Source organism: Penaeus monodon, chromosome 9 (genome assembly GCF_015228065.2).
Source record: "Penaeus monodon isolate SGIC_2016 chromosome 9, NSTDA_Pmon_1, whole genome shotgun sequence".
Classification (NCBI taxonomy): domain Eukaryota; kingdom Metazoa; phylum Arthropoda; class Malacostraca; order Decapoda; family Penaeidae; genus Penaeus; species Penaeus monodon.
The window spans coordinates 6,841,118-6,852,939 of NC_051394.1; the positions used below are offsets into that span (position 1 = coordinate 6,841,118).

The following is an 11,822-nucleotide window of genomic DNA, read 5'->3' on the forward strand; positions in this document are numbered from 1 at the left end:
ATTTCACGTTTCCTTGAGGAATTTGGGGATTTTTTTCTTTATGCTATTGATATTGAGAATTGTTATGATTATTGATATTGTGGTTTGTTATAATGTTAACCCAATGCCACAAGGAAAATGCTGTCCTCATTTTAATTTTTTTTGTGAAATGTCTCTACACATACATGGCTCTGCTAGTGTTTAGCCACAATGAAGTTAATTAGTAGACTTTGTGACCTTACCTGATTTCACTTTTCCTGGAATTGGCGGGATTTTTTTTTACTATGCTATGAATATCGATGGTGTCAGTTTTATAATAGATAATATAACTGCTATGTATAAACATTTGTAACTGCAATATAAGATGACATAAAATATTTTTGAAAATCAAGGAAAAGGGTGAACAGGCGAGACAGGCAGTACTTGTAATTGGGTCATTGGTGACTTAGTACAAGTGTAACCATTTATGTGTAAAAACAATTAATAAAGTAAACTCACAGTGGGCATGGCATTTACGTACATGCCATGCCAGTTTGGATTAATAATGCTAATTACTGTCAAAAAAGGTCTTAACCCTTTAGTGACAGTATCAGAAATCTTTTGGTGTCACTGACTCTGGAGGCTTCTGACAACTGTCCTGCCATTTGACCTGGGAGTCTGCTACATGTAGTTTAGTGTGCCGTGATACCTACATCTGTAACAACACATTGAGTCAGTTTGTTATGACGGCTATAGGCATGGCCTGGCAGATATGGGTTAAACTCAAGGGTAAGGATAAACCAGTGAGATATGTAGGACTAGTAACAGACTCCTTGGTTGATTAAGCAATTGTGGATCAGAATTTTTTAGTATTCTTTTATTTACTATTTTATTTATCTTTATTCCTTTCTCTTTCTACAGGTTCTTCAGCAGGCCCATGAACATCTACTGTGAGTTCATCCCCCAGATAATTTTCCTGACCTGCTTGTTTGGGTACTTAGTTCTTCTTGTGTTCCACAAGTGGGTATGGTATGGGGCTGGTGGTGCAGATAGTGTTTCTCCCAACTGTGCTCCTTCCATCCTCATTACCTTTATTAATATGGTAAGTGACAGGATGAAATCCATATTTTTTTTTTTCCAAAATTATTGTATATTTATGTATTCCTTTAACAGTAACATTTGAATTGAAAAATATTTCATGTAAAGAGAAAGGTCTGTGAACAGGTAATGTTTTCCTAATGATGAAACTTAATGTTACCTTTTAAATCAGGTCTTGATGAAGGGTTATCAGTCAACACCAGAGGATGACCCATGCTCACCATACATGTATGCTGGGCAGTTTGGATTCCAACGATTCCTTGTTTGCGTTGGGCTGATATGTGTACCTTGGATGCTCCTTGCTAAACCTTTCATACTTCACCGAAACAACAAGCGCAAACAGATGGTACAGTCTTTGTCTTTTATTACTTTGTAGTTTTATGTACTGGCTAATCTCTTCCAGATATGTGCTTTATTTACTTATATGAATTTTAAGAATAACTAAATTTTGCCAGTTATTTAATGTAAGAAAAGTAGATTTTAAGCTGATAACCAATTACTTTGTAATCACAAATGAGGAAACAGGAATGTGTTATGAGAATGAAGAATAATTTCTTTCCAACAGATGTCACAAGCTAATGGAGGAGAGGGTGTCATTGAAGAAGGTGGTGGTGAGGCTGCAGCTGCTGCAGCTACAGAGGAAGTGCATGACATGGGTGAGATCATGATCCATCAGGGCATCCACACCATCGAATATGTCCTTGGCTCTGTGTCTCACACTGCCTCGTACCTGCGACTCTGGGCCCTTTCGCTTGCCCATGCTCGTAAGTTGGACCAGGGAGCTGAAGTTATATTTGTCTTATATATTATATTGTATTGCTGAATGTATTGAAGTAACACTGAAAGTCAGTTATGTAATGGCAAGTAAAGCAAGGTATTTAAATACAAGTAGCTGCACTCTGTCATGATGAAAGTCATAGTTGGCAGCTAAGCCTAGCCTATTCACCTTTATTTATTGCAAATATTAACTTTGTTTATTTATTTATGTATTTATTTACCAAACTTCCCCTCATTTGTGCATAATAGCAAAGAGTTCCTTTCCATTAACTGCCACTTGTAATGCTCTTCAGGAAAAAGTCAATTTTGTTTCTGGGTTCAACAGGCTAAATGGAAGTGAAGCTACCTGGTTTTATATACACCTTTAGTAAAGTTTCTATTATTCTGTAATAATGTGAATTGTTTATTTGACAGAACTGAGTGAGGTGCTGTGGCAGATGGTTCTCCGTGTTGGACTAACAGCTGGCGGTACAGGAGGGGTTGGTGGCGTCGTCACTTACTTCATCTTCGCAGCTTGGGCATCCCTCACTGTTGCCATCCTTGTGCTCATGGAGGGGTTATCTGCCTTCTTGCATACTCTTCGACTGCATTGGTTAGCTTTTATTGTTATTGTTTTACTGTCTCCCTTATGTTCAAGTTGTATATTTAGATGTAATTTAATTTATGCTGTTGTAAGGTTAGCTTTGCTTTTGAAGCATTTTGGTTGTATTGTGTAAAGAGATCTTCAAATAGTATTCAAAATTTTATCCAGTAGGTCACTTCAGGTAAATGCTCTACTTTACTATTTCCCAATTTATTTTCAGGGTGGAGTTCCAGAGCAAGTTTTATGGAGGTGGTGGCTACGCCTTCGTGCCATTTGCCTTTGAAACAATCCTTGAACATGCAGAAACAGCTGTTACAGAGTGATGGCCTAAGGAAAAATCAAACAAAAGAAAGAAATTGGTACTGAACAAGTATTAGTATTACTGATTGCATTATTATCTTCATCGTTTAAAAGAATTTGAAACGTAGGTGTTCTAGAAATTCACACAAAAAAATCAGTATCATCCACAGTGTTCAGCAGTAGACTTTATGTATTAAATGTTTTTTTTTTTTTTTATTATACATTTAAAATTTTAAATCCTGCATTTATAATAATCACATTGTCATTGTTAAAAAGAAATTGGTAAAGTTAGGGAAGCAGTAATTACTTAAAAAATCTACCACCAAAACCACCCGAGTTAAAAACCAATAACAATGACTTAAAGCAGCTTCGTGACTCCTAGAAAAATCATGGAAACCTAGTGTTATTCTGATCTTTAGATTATATATGGATATATATAAACATATATATTGAAGTTGTTATATTGAATTCAAGAATATAATGGCCATTTAATCAGTATATTGAACAATTAATATTCTGACATTGTTAAAATGTAAAATGAGGCTTTAATGATTTTTTTTGGCATGTGGCTTATTAAAAAATATTCAGCAAAACACATTGTATATGATAAAAAAAAGCAAGGATGTCTGGCTTTACAGTTAGTATAAAAGTGCTAGGATGAAATATGTTAATTTTCATTGTTCAGTGATAACCTCCAGAGATTGTTCTTTGTGTTTGTTTACCTTTTTCTTATTTTTCAAAACTCAAGTCTGTTATATTTTAAAAGGAATGTGTGTAGAAAGAAAGAAAAGCAGTTCTAAATTACCAGGAAGAAAAATTAATGTTTTTGATTATTTTCATGGATGTTTTGAGTTCATTATGGCTTATGCCCCCCCCCCCCCCCAATTATTTCACTTTTGCTTCAACAATAGTAAACAGTCCTGGTTTAACAGTTTTTTTGTTAAATCTTAAGCACAATATTAAGTACTTTCATACTAAAGTTATACTTTGAGTGGTGCATACAGCTTGACCCAGTTATTTCCTCAAGTCATGTGACCATTTGATGAAATGAAGAGAAGAGAATGGTATATTTTATTCTTTTAAGAATGGGTTTTCCTTTTCCTGGCTTCTGTAATAGGTGCCATTTTTCTTTTTTCCTCATTTATATGTACTCTGAATGGCTACATTTCAGGAATGTAAATGCATTTTGTGAACTTTTTTCGTTTGTGGAAATGTGGGCATTTTGTTTTGGCCACGAAAGTGTGTTTGTGTATTTAATACCTTCATCTATTGTTTACAGTAGACTCCTTATTCAGATACATTTAGTTCCTATTCTCACCATGTCCATATGTTGTAGTGTGAAAGCAGCTGAGGAATCTCATTTTGTCCCTGTGACTCTATCAGACTTTGTCCCCATACCCCTCTTAAAGAATGTTTTAATTTTGTTTTGTTTTGTCTAATAGAGCAGAAATTTTGTCACTTGATATGTATGAAGTATTGTAGTATGAACGTGAAGTGCATAAATTGTTACTTTTGTTGCAAACTTTGAAGATATTTCTAGTCATTGTTTGATTTATGTGACCTAATTTGGCTTGTCTTCAATAAAATTAAGTTAGAAAACCAATAAGGTTTATATTTTCATTTTACTCCATATGATATATATAAACTAGTTTTAAAAAACTGAAAATTGTCCAAATTTCAGTTATCAACATGAGGAAAAAGTATACATATGAGCTAATGACAATATTACAATTTTTGTGACTAATATACCGATTCTACAACAGAAAATCAATACTGGAACAGACAAGTAAATACATGTATGTAAATTATATAACAAACTTACATCTATTACTAATATATATATATATAAATATATATTATATACATACAAGGCAAAACAAAATGTGATATGGAAAAAGGTAATCAATTGTATGTCTACACCAACTCCTAGCTGTAGTCACAGCCATTTTGTGAAACAACATACATTCTCACGTCCCTGAATTTCCCCCACTTTTATGTATATATATATAAAAAAAAAAATAAAAAAAAAAAAAAAAAAAAAAATAAAATAAAAAAAAAATAAAAAAAAAAATGCACTTTGCAAACAAGGCTTTCAAGATAAATTAAGGCCACAGTCTTCTCAAACTTTTCAATAATAAGCAAAAGCAATACCAATAAATAAAACCAAGTAGCAAGCACAAACTGAATTAGACTTATCTTGCTGAACATAAGTTTATTAGTTCCCGCCATATAACATGACATGTGTTACCAACTGCTATTAAGGTAAAAGAAAGGAAGATTTCCATGACAAATGCTACTTTTTCGAAGATACTTTCTCCTTGTTATTGCTGTTTCCCGATAATAGTGCTTAGCTGCTACTACTACTACTATTACTACATTCCTAGGAGTGAATATGAAATCAATACGAGTACCTATACCTTTCAAAGACTGTTCTTGTGAATTCTCTAATTTGAGGAATAAAAGAGAAAGTTAATACAGACTTTTTTTGGAAGGAAATAATTCTATGAAGCATCAACATACAAGCCTTAAATTATACATAATAGCATCATAAAAAAAACAAACAAAAAAAACATCTGTTCCATTATATAGGGACTGCCTTTGAGGAGAAAGCAAAAAATTATAAAAAGAAAGAATAGTAAAAGGAAATGCATTAGAACTGCATATCCACAAAAGTTCATCTCCATTCAAAGGTAGAAAATGCACTCATACAACAATGGTATTTCATTTTCAAAACGTTATATATATATATATATTTTGGACAGAGAGAGGACATGTAATCATCACATACTGACACTATAAAAACTGAGAAAGATGTTAAATATATAACTTTTATCCTTATTCCAGGCAGTCCAAATGAGACAAAAAAAAAAAAAATCTCTCACAACACATTCAATATACAGTACCAAAAGGGAAGTTAATTCCTGACACTCAGTACATTTCTAAACAAAACATGAAAGACACTGAAAGATAGCATCATGATAAATAAAAATCTAATACTCCATTACACAAAGTAATATTATATTGACAAAGCATCTGCAGAGCAACTGGCACTTCAATTTTCACTGTATGATATATTCATAACTCAATATCCAATATGATATCTTGCTTTCTACACAGTATAAGGGGTGGAATACATTTCAATAGCCATGATAAAATAGGTGAATTTTTACTTGATATACCATAATATGTGTGTGTGTGTGATCAAAATATCATCCACAACCACAACTTTACATTTATAAGTTTATATATATTCAGTCACATACCAATTAAAAAAAATCAAGTCATTCCAGTTTCACATCCACTTTCCTCACATCACAGAATTCCTCCCAACATGCAACAATATACACGCCATCTGGGGTGTTTGCCATATTTCATGACTTTATTGCCAGATTGTCCTTTTTGCTCTGAACAAGGTATCTGGATGACAAGTGTGACTTCCAACTTTGATTTTAGGGTTGTTTATTTATACTTTCTTTGGGCATTCAATCCAATAATGGAAAAAGTATAAAACAGAGATCCTAAAATTATAAAAATCTGTCAATTTCTTTTATGAAGTCCCATCCCCCCCTTTTTTTTATGGCACCTTCAACTTCTAAAAATATCACAAACTTATTTTCCTCCTAAACACCATCTCCTTCAGTGATAAGAATATCACCACATCACAGCCTACTTCCTCTGGCGAACTTCGGCATCTTTGTTGTGGTCGGCAACACTTTTTCTGTAGGAAAAAAATAAAAATGAAATTGGTTAACATCAAACAAAAAATAAATGCACTAAGTCATATATATATATATATATATAAATATATATATATATATATATATATATATATATATATATATATATATATATATATATATATATATTTTTTTTTTTTTTTTTTTTTTTTTTTTTTTTTTTTTTTTTTTTTTTTTTTTAATATAAGCATTGTACAATTATAAACATCATAATCAATTTTCCCTATTACTGATGCATCTGTTACCTACTTCATTTTCTATGCTCTCCCATGTCTCTCTTATTCTCCCCTTCATTAATGGTCATTCTTCAATCAAACTTGTGTGGCACAAATATCCACTCAGACTCTCTCTCTATTATAATGAATTAAATTTTTAATGGAGTGTACCGGTGTCCCCTCTAAAGCACTTATCTAGCAAACTCACTGGTCTGGGGCAGGATCTGAATCAGAATCATCGAAGTTAGCCTTGATGCGACGTTTCTCGTAGATGAAAATAATGACGCACAGGATAATCACCTCAGCAACGATGGCAAGGAATGGCCACAAGGCAGCATAGATGTCTGGAAAACAAAACAAAACAGTAAATAATATATAGTCGCGGACAAAAATAGCTTATAATTCCGATTTTATCCTTTCCTCTTTAGACCTGTATAACACTTAACTGATTGATAAAACTTTAATTTTAAAACTACATTAATCGTAGATGACACATGAAACACCTCCCTCAAGAATCGTACCTTTCACACGCACTTCCGTGGTGGTGTTCAGCTGAAGAGAATACTGCTTAATCAGGCAAATGTAGTTTCCAATATCTGACTTGAGGATGGGTTTGATCAGCAGACTGGCATTGGGGATTTTGTGCTCATTTTCAGAGAAAATAAGTCTGGTGGAGTTGATAGAGTCTTCCATGAGTTCACCATCTAAGGAAAGAGGTGAAAGATGTGTGATGCCTGTTAGGTGCTGGATAGAGAAGTGCTCTTCTTCTGTTTACTTTTGTAATTTGTACTATGTTGGCAACTGTTTACAATTCATTCTAAGAAAAATTAAAATTCTGAAGGTTAAAACAATTATGTTTTATCTACTTAATTAAATACAATGTCGGGGAAATGGAGACTGCTATAGCTGATTCCTTTATTCAGCATTCTTTGTCTGTTTGGAGAGACATCCATGCTTTCTTAATGATATGGTAATGTTTGTATGTTGTAAGAAGGAAAAAAACACATTCATTAAAAATCCATACTTACTCTTTAGCCACTGGACTGTGGGGGGTGGGTTGCCTTCAACCTGACAGGAAAGAGCCAACTTGTCATTCTCCAAAACAGTGGTGGACTTTGGGAGTTCTTTATGGAGCTTCAGTTCTGCAAGATAGAGGGCATGGGTTGAGGAGATAGGAGAGAGGAAATATACAAGAAAAAGAAAAAAGAAAAAAGAAAAAGAAAGAAAGAAAATATTGACAACAAAAAATAAAGAAAAGAAGAAAAAGAAGAAAAATAAAATTACCCTATGAAAAACAAAGAAAACTAGGGAAAACACATTTTCACATTTGACTAAATTAGACATGCACAATTTCCAACTATTTGCAAGATGTGATAAAGAGCATTTAGCTAATGTAAATTTACACCAAATAATGAAAGATCCACATGCTGAAAGTGTAGTGAGTGATAGAGTGACATCTCTAACTTTAATACTAACCAGAGACACAGTGGAAAGATTGAGCAGGAGGCCAATAATACTCAGTACTGAAGGGCAGGATGGCAAACAAATGCCCTTCCACAAACCTTATGTACAGTAAATCAAATGGGTCAAGGACCACTTACTAAATCTTAAAATGTATCCTACAACCTCTTGGCTATATGTAATATGATGCACTCTGGGGATTAAATAACATGTTAAATCCTTACCAACATTAACAGAGGAAAGAGGAAAAAACAAAGAGGGGGGGGATTGTCTAGAATACTTACGAACAACATTGAAGACTTTAGGCTCGTCCTGGCCGCTGTGTTCACAAGTGTACTCTCCAATGTCAGTCACTGCAGCAGAAGCAATGTAGAGGGTGGTGTTTTTGAAAACCTTTATGTGGTCATTCTCAGTGACTGTCTCTCCGTCTTTGGTCCTAGGAAACAAAATTATCATTATGACAATCATAACTTCTAAAGGAAGTGATTTCATGTCCCTATAATCATGATATAAAAATTAATTCACATAAATAAGACCATTCCTAAGGTCTTTTTCTTTAACTACATTTTGATCATCACTCATTCACATTCAAGAAGCGTATTTGCAAAGTGTTTCTAATTAATGATAAATGGCATATGGAAAACCAATGTTAAAAGCCACTTACCAAACAGTATCTACATTTGTGAGGTTCTGGGTGCAGGTTAGAGATAGGGGAGAACCCTCATGTAGTACACGAGTATCTTCCGTCTCTGTCACTGAACCTGCAAACACATTAAGTGTTAGAGAGAGAGAAAAAAAAGAAAGAAAAAAGTTATAACAAACCTGACGGTGAGCTTATTATCATTATTTTTTTAAATATAAATTTTGAATCTGATGAAAAGAAAAGAAAATGGAGATAGAGAGAGAGAGAGAGAGAGAGAGAGAGAGAGAGAGAGAGAGAGAGAGAGAGAGAGAGGAGAGAGAGAGAGAGAGAGAGAGAGAGAGAGAGAAAGGGAGGGGAGGGAGGGTATAATGGATAATCTTCAATACTAAATACAATTTACCACTTACTGTAAGGGCTAGTAAGCATTACTATTCAAACCTATTTTTTTTTTTTTTTTCTTTCTTTTTTTTTACATCTCTCACTTCCTCTCTGCAAATTTCTGTCCCTCTCCCTTTATTTTTCTTTCTCTTTTTAGTCTCTTTCAATTTAGACCCTTGAAATGTTGGATATTATATTCCCTTCTACAATTATGGAATTTGTTCGAAAATGTATTATGTACTAGGTGTAAAAAAATAATAGTAATTCCCCCCTAAAATGAAAGGCAATGGAATGAGAGTTTAGATCAATAACTCCTGAAATGAATTCTTGTATTGTGTTGTGATTTTGTATGCTAATGCTTGTGTAAAGACCTCGTCTAAAAATAATCTATACTTTTTTCCCTGCCAATACTCTGCTCTAATAGCAGGTTTGTTAAAAATATGAGAGGCCCAACCCACTGAGTATGCATACCCAACCCACTGAGTATGTATATGCATGGACAGGACAGCTAGATGAATAAACAAATAAACAGACAGATAGATAGCTATGGACTTATTTTTGTATATGATAATCTATATGTATCAATTTTCTTTGGGTGAGGCCTCTTGCAATTTAAACAAACCAGCCATTTATCTTGTCTAGTGTTTATACATTTCTATTACTCATTTTCATTTACTCTAAATATTTAAGCAATATTCAAGTATAACCTTAAGTAGTCATACATTTCTAATAACTTTTAACAATTTCTTAATCTTCTATTCTAAAATAGTCTACATCTCCTGTATTCATCTTTCTTGTTAATGAAATTAGATATCCTTTTATGTATGTAAGTAGCGGAAACAAACAAACAAAATGTATGGATTTCTTCTGACACTGATAAACCTACAGTTCTTCAAGTCAAAATTATTTGACAATCAAAATCATCCCTCATAAACAGCTAATTTTGCCCTTTAATACAAATATCTTTACTCAAGAAGCTGAAACAAGATATTAAATATAACTTTCTTCATGATCTAATAATACAGGCTTTTACATACTAATGACTTAATACTGAGTACATTTGATACTTTATTTCGACATCATATTCTCTATTAATGCTACCATACCACATCTCAAAACAAGATATCCCATTACTTGTACATCTAAGGTAAGTTTACACTATGAATACAGTACAATAGCCAAAATCACAGAACTGCAACAATCTTTATATCCCTGCACCGTCTTACCACCAATGACATAAACAGAATGAGTTTTATCAGTTAATGGGGAACACTTGTATTCCCCGGCATGGAAGGTATGAGCCTGCACAACTGATAAACGACTCACAATGTATCCCTGGGTTCCATGACCTTCAAGCATGGTAAAGCTGCCACAATTGAAGTCATACCATTAGTCTTTGTTGGTGAAATGGAAGGTTTAGCTTTCATAATACAGATATTGCTTCTTATACTGAAACTGGCATCTTTTCATCTGCATTCCTCTACATTTCTTTTATGAGTCAATATTCATCAAGAGATATGACATAATTCTCCAAAAAGTAAAATTTCTCTTCATCTCCTTACCCAGCCTCCCCTGGGATGACAGCATTACCATTGAATGTCCACTGAGGGTACAAATCCACTGTGGTAATGCATGTTATGGAAAATTTGTCTCCGACTGCCACAAAATGATGGCCGCTGTATTCAAGATCTATTCCTCCTCCACTGTTATACCTACCTACTCCTGCACTTGAACTCCCAGACACTGCGCCTCCAGCACCTGTTGAAAGAAGGAAACATGGCAGTTAGAATCTTGTTTTGAAGGCAAGATCAAATTAATTCTGAAATCTGCATTGATGCATACCAACAAACATTTCATGCTTCCTAAGTATCTAACATTCATAACTAGGAAGATACTTTCATCTTCAAATTACAATAAACTCTGAGACAAAGTCAATACATATTATAGTTATAATTTTCTGTGACTGTTCCTCAATTATTACATAGATATACTCTCCTACAAAATGACTCGCGATGCAAAGGTTGCAACACACTCAACCAGGTTCTTGGCACTATTCCACCCAAGACATCTCCATTTAGGTCATTTACTGCATATAACTCAATAGTCTCCAAGGCTCAACAAAGAAACTGTCTCAGTTACTCTGTACTTCTTTGTACCAATATCTCAGTGATATGATTCATCATTTCCATATCTATTACCTTTGGATATCCACACTCATCAAATTTACTGAAGCGATATAAACCAAAAAAAGTTTATTAGTGTGCATCTCTTAAAACTTTAAATTGCTAATCTGCAACCAGGGAAACAGACCCCTCAAAACATGCAAAAACAGTTCACTTTATACTGAAATTCTGGCCAGGCTTCCTCTTACTAAAATCGTAAAAACAGTGTTGACCCAGATAAACAAGATTGGCAGGAGCTTCACAAACCTATTTTCATTTCCTGTACACTCAACACAGCACATGTAAAAGCTAAACAGGTGAGGTACAGAAAGTCACTGAAGACAAATAGAAACAATTGTAAAAAGAGCATCAGGTTTTATGAAAAAAGTTTAGGTAACTAAATATTATGGTGATAGTTGGCATTTACACAGCATCTGTTTGTCTGACTCTAGCTAATTTCACAATCAGTGTCCATGAATTTTCATAATAAGTGTTTATCATTTCATACTA

The 11,822-nt window shown here is 33.7% G+C and overlaps 2 protein-coding genes and 1 long non-coding RNA gene across 4 annotated transcripts in view; 1 reads left to right on the plus strand and 2 right to left on the minus strand.

Annotated features, from left to right (window-relative positions):
• Positions 1 to 4,716, plus strand: part of LOC119576831 (V-type proton ATPase 116 kDa subunit a1-like) — a 21,032-nt gene extending 16,316 nt beyond the window's left edge. For both annotated transcript variants that reach the window (XM_037924480.1, XM_037924481.1), the window contains exons 13-17: positions 880 to 1,060; positions 1,229 to 1,402; positions 1,622 to 1,820; positions 2,248 to 2,425; positions 2,637 to 4,716. In XM_037924480.1, the coding sequence (XP_037780408.1) occupies positions 880 to 1,060; positions 1,229 to 1,402; positions 1,622 to 1,820; positions 2,248 to 2,425; positions 2,637 to 2,739 (835 nt within the window). In that variant the 3' untranslated portion in view covers positions 2,740 to 4,716. The remainder of the gene's footprint in view (positions 1 to 879; positions 1,061 to 1,228; positions 1,403 to 1,621; positions 1,821 to 2,247; positions 2,426 to 2,636) is intronic.
• Positions 4,311 to 11,822, minus strand: part of LOC119576832 (basigin-like) — a 12,761-nt gene continuing 5,249 nt past the window's right edge. The window contains exons 2-8 of the mRNA XM_037924482.1: positions 10,867 to 10,908; positions 8,794 to 8,890; positions 8,414 to 8,565; positions 7,697 to 7,810; positions 7,190 to 7,372; positions 6,877 to 7,012; positions 4,311 to 6,434 (exon numbers count right to left, since the gene is read on the minus strand). Of these exons, the coding sequence (XP_037780410.1) occupies positions 6,383 to 6,434; positions 6,877 to 7,012; positions 7,190 to 7,372; positions 7,697 to 7,810; positions 8,414 to 8,565; positions 8,794 to 8,890; positions 10,867 to 10,908 (776 nt within the window). The 3' untranslated portion in view covers positions 4,311 to 6,382. The remainder of the gene's footprint in view (positions 6,435 to 6,876; positions 7,013 to 7,189; positions 7,373 to 7,696; positions 7,811 to 8,413; positions 8,566 to 8,793; positions 8,891 to 10,866; positions 10,909 to 11,822) is intronic.
• Positions 10,360 to 10,860, minus strand: LOC119576833. Its single transcript, XR_005229084.1, has 2 exons — positions 10,713 to 10,860; positions 10,360 to 10,516 (listed from the first exon to the last, which is right to left on the minus strand). It is a non-coding gene; the product is annotated as an uncharacterized LOC119576833 (long non-coding RNA).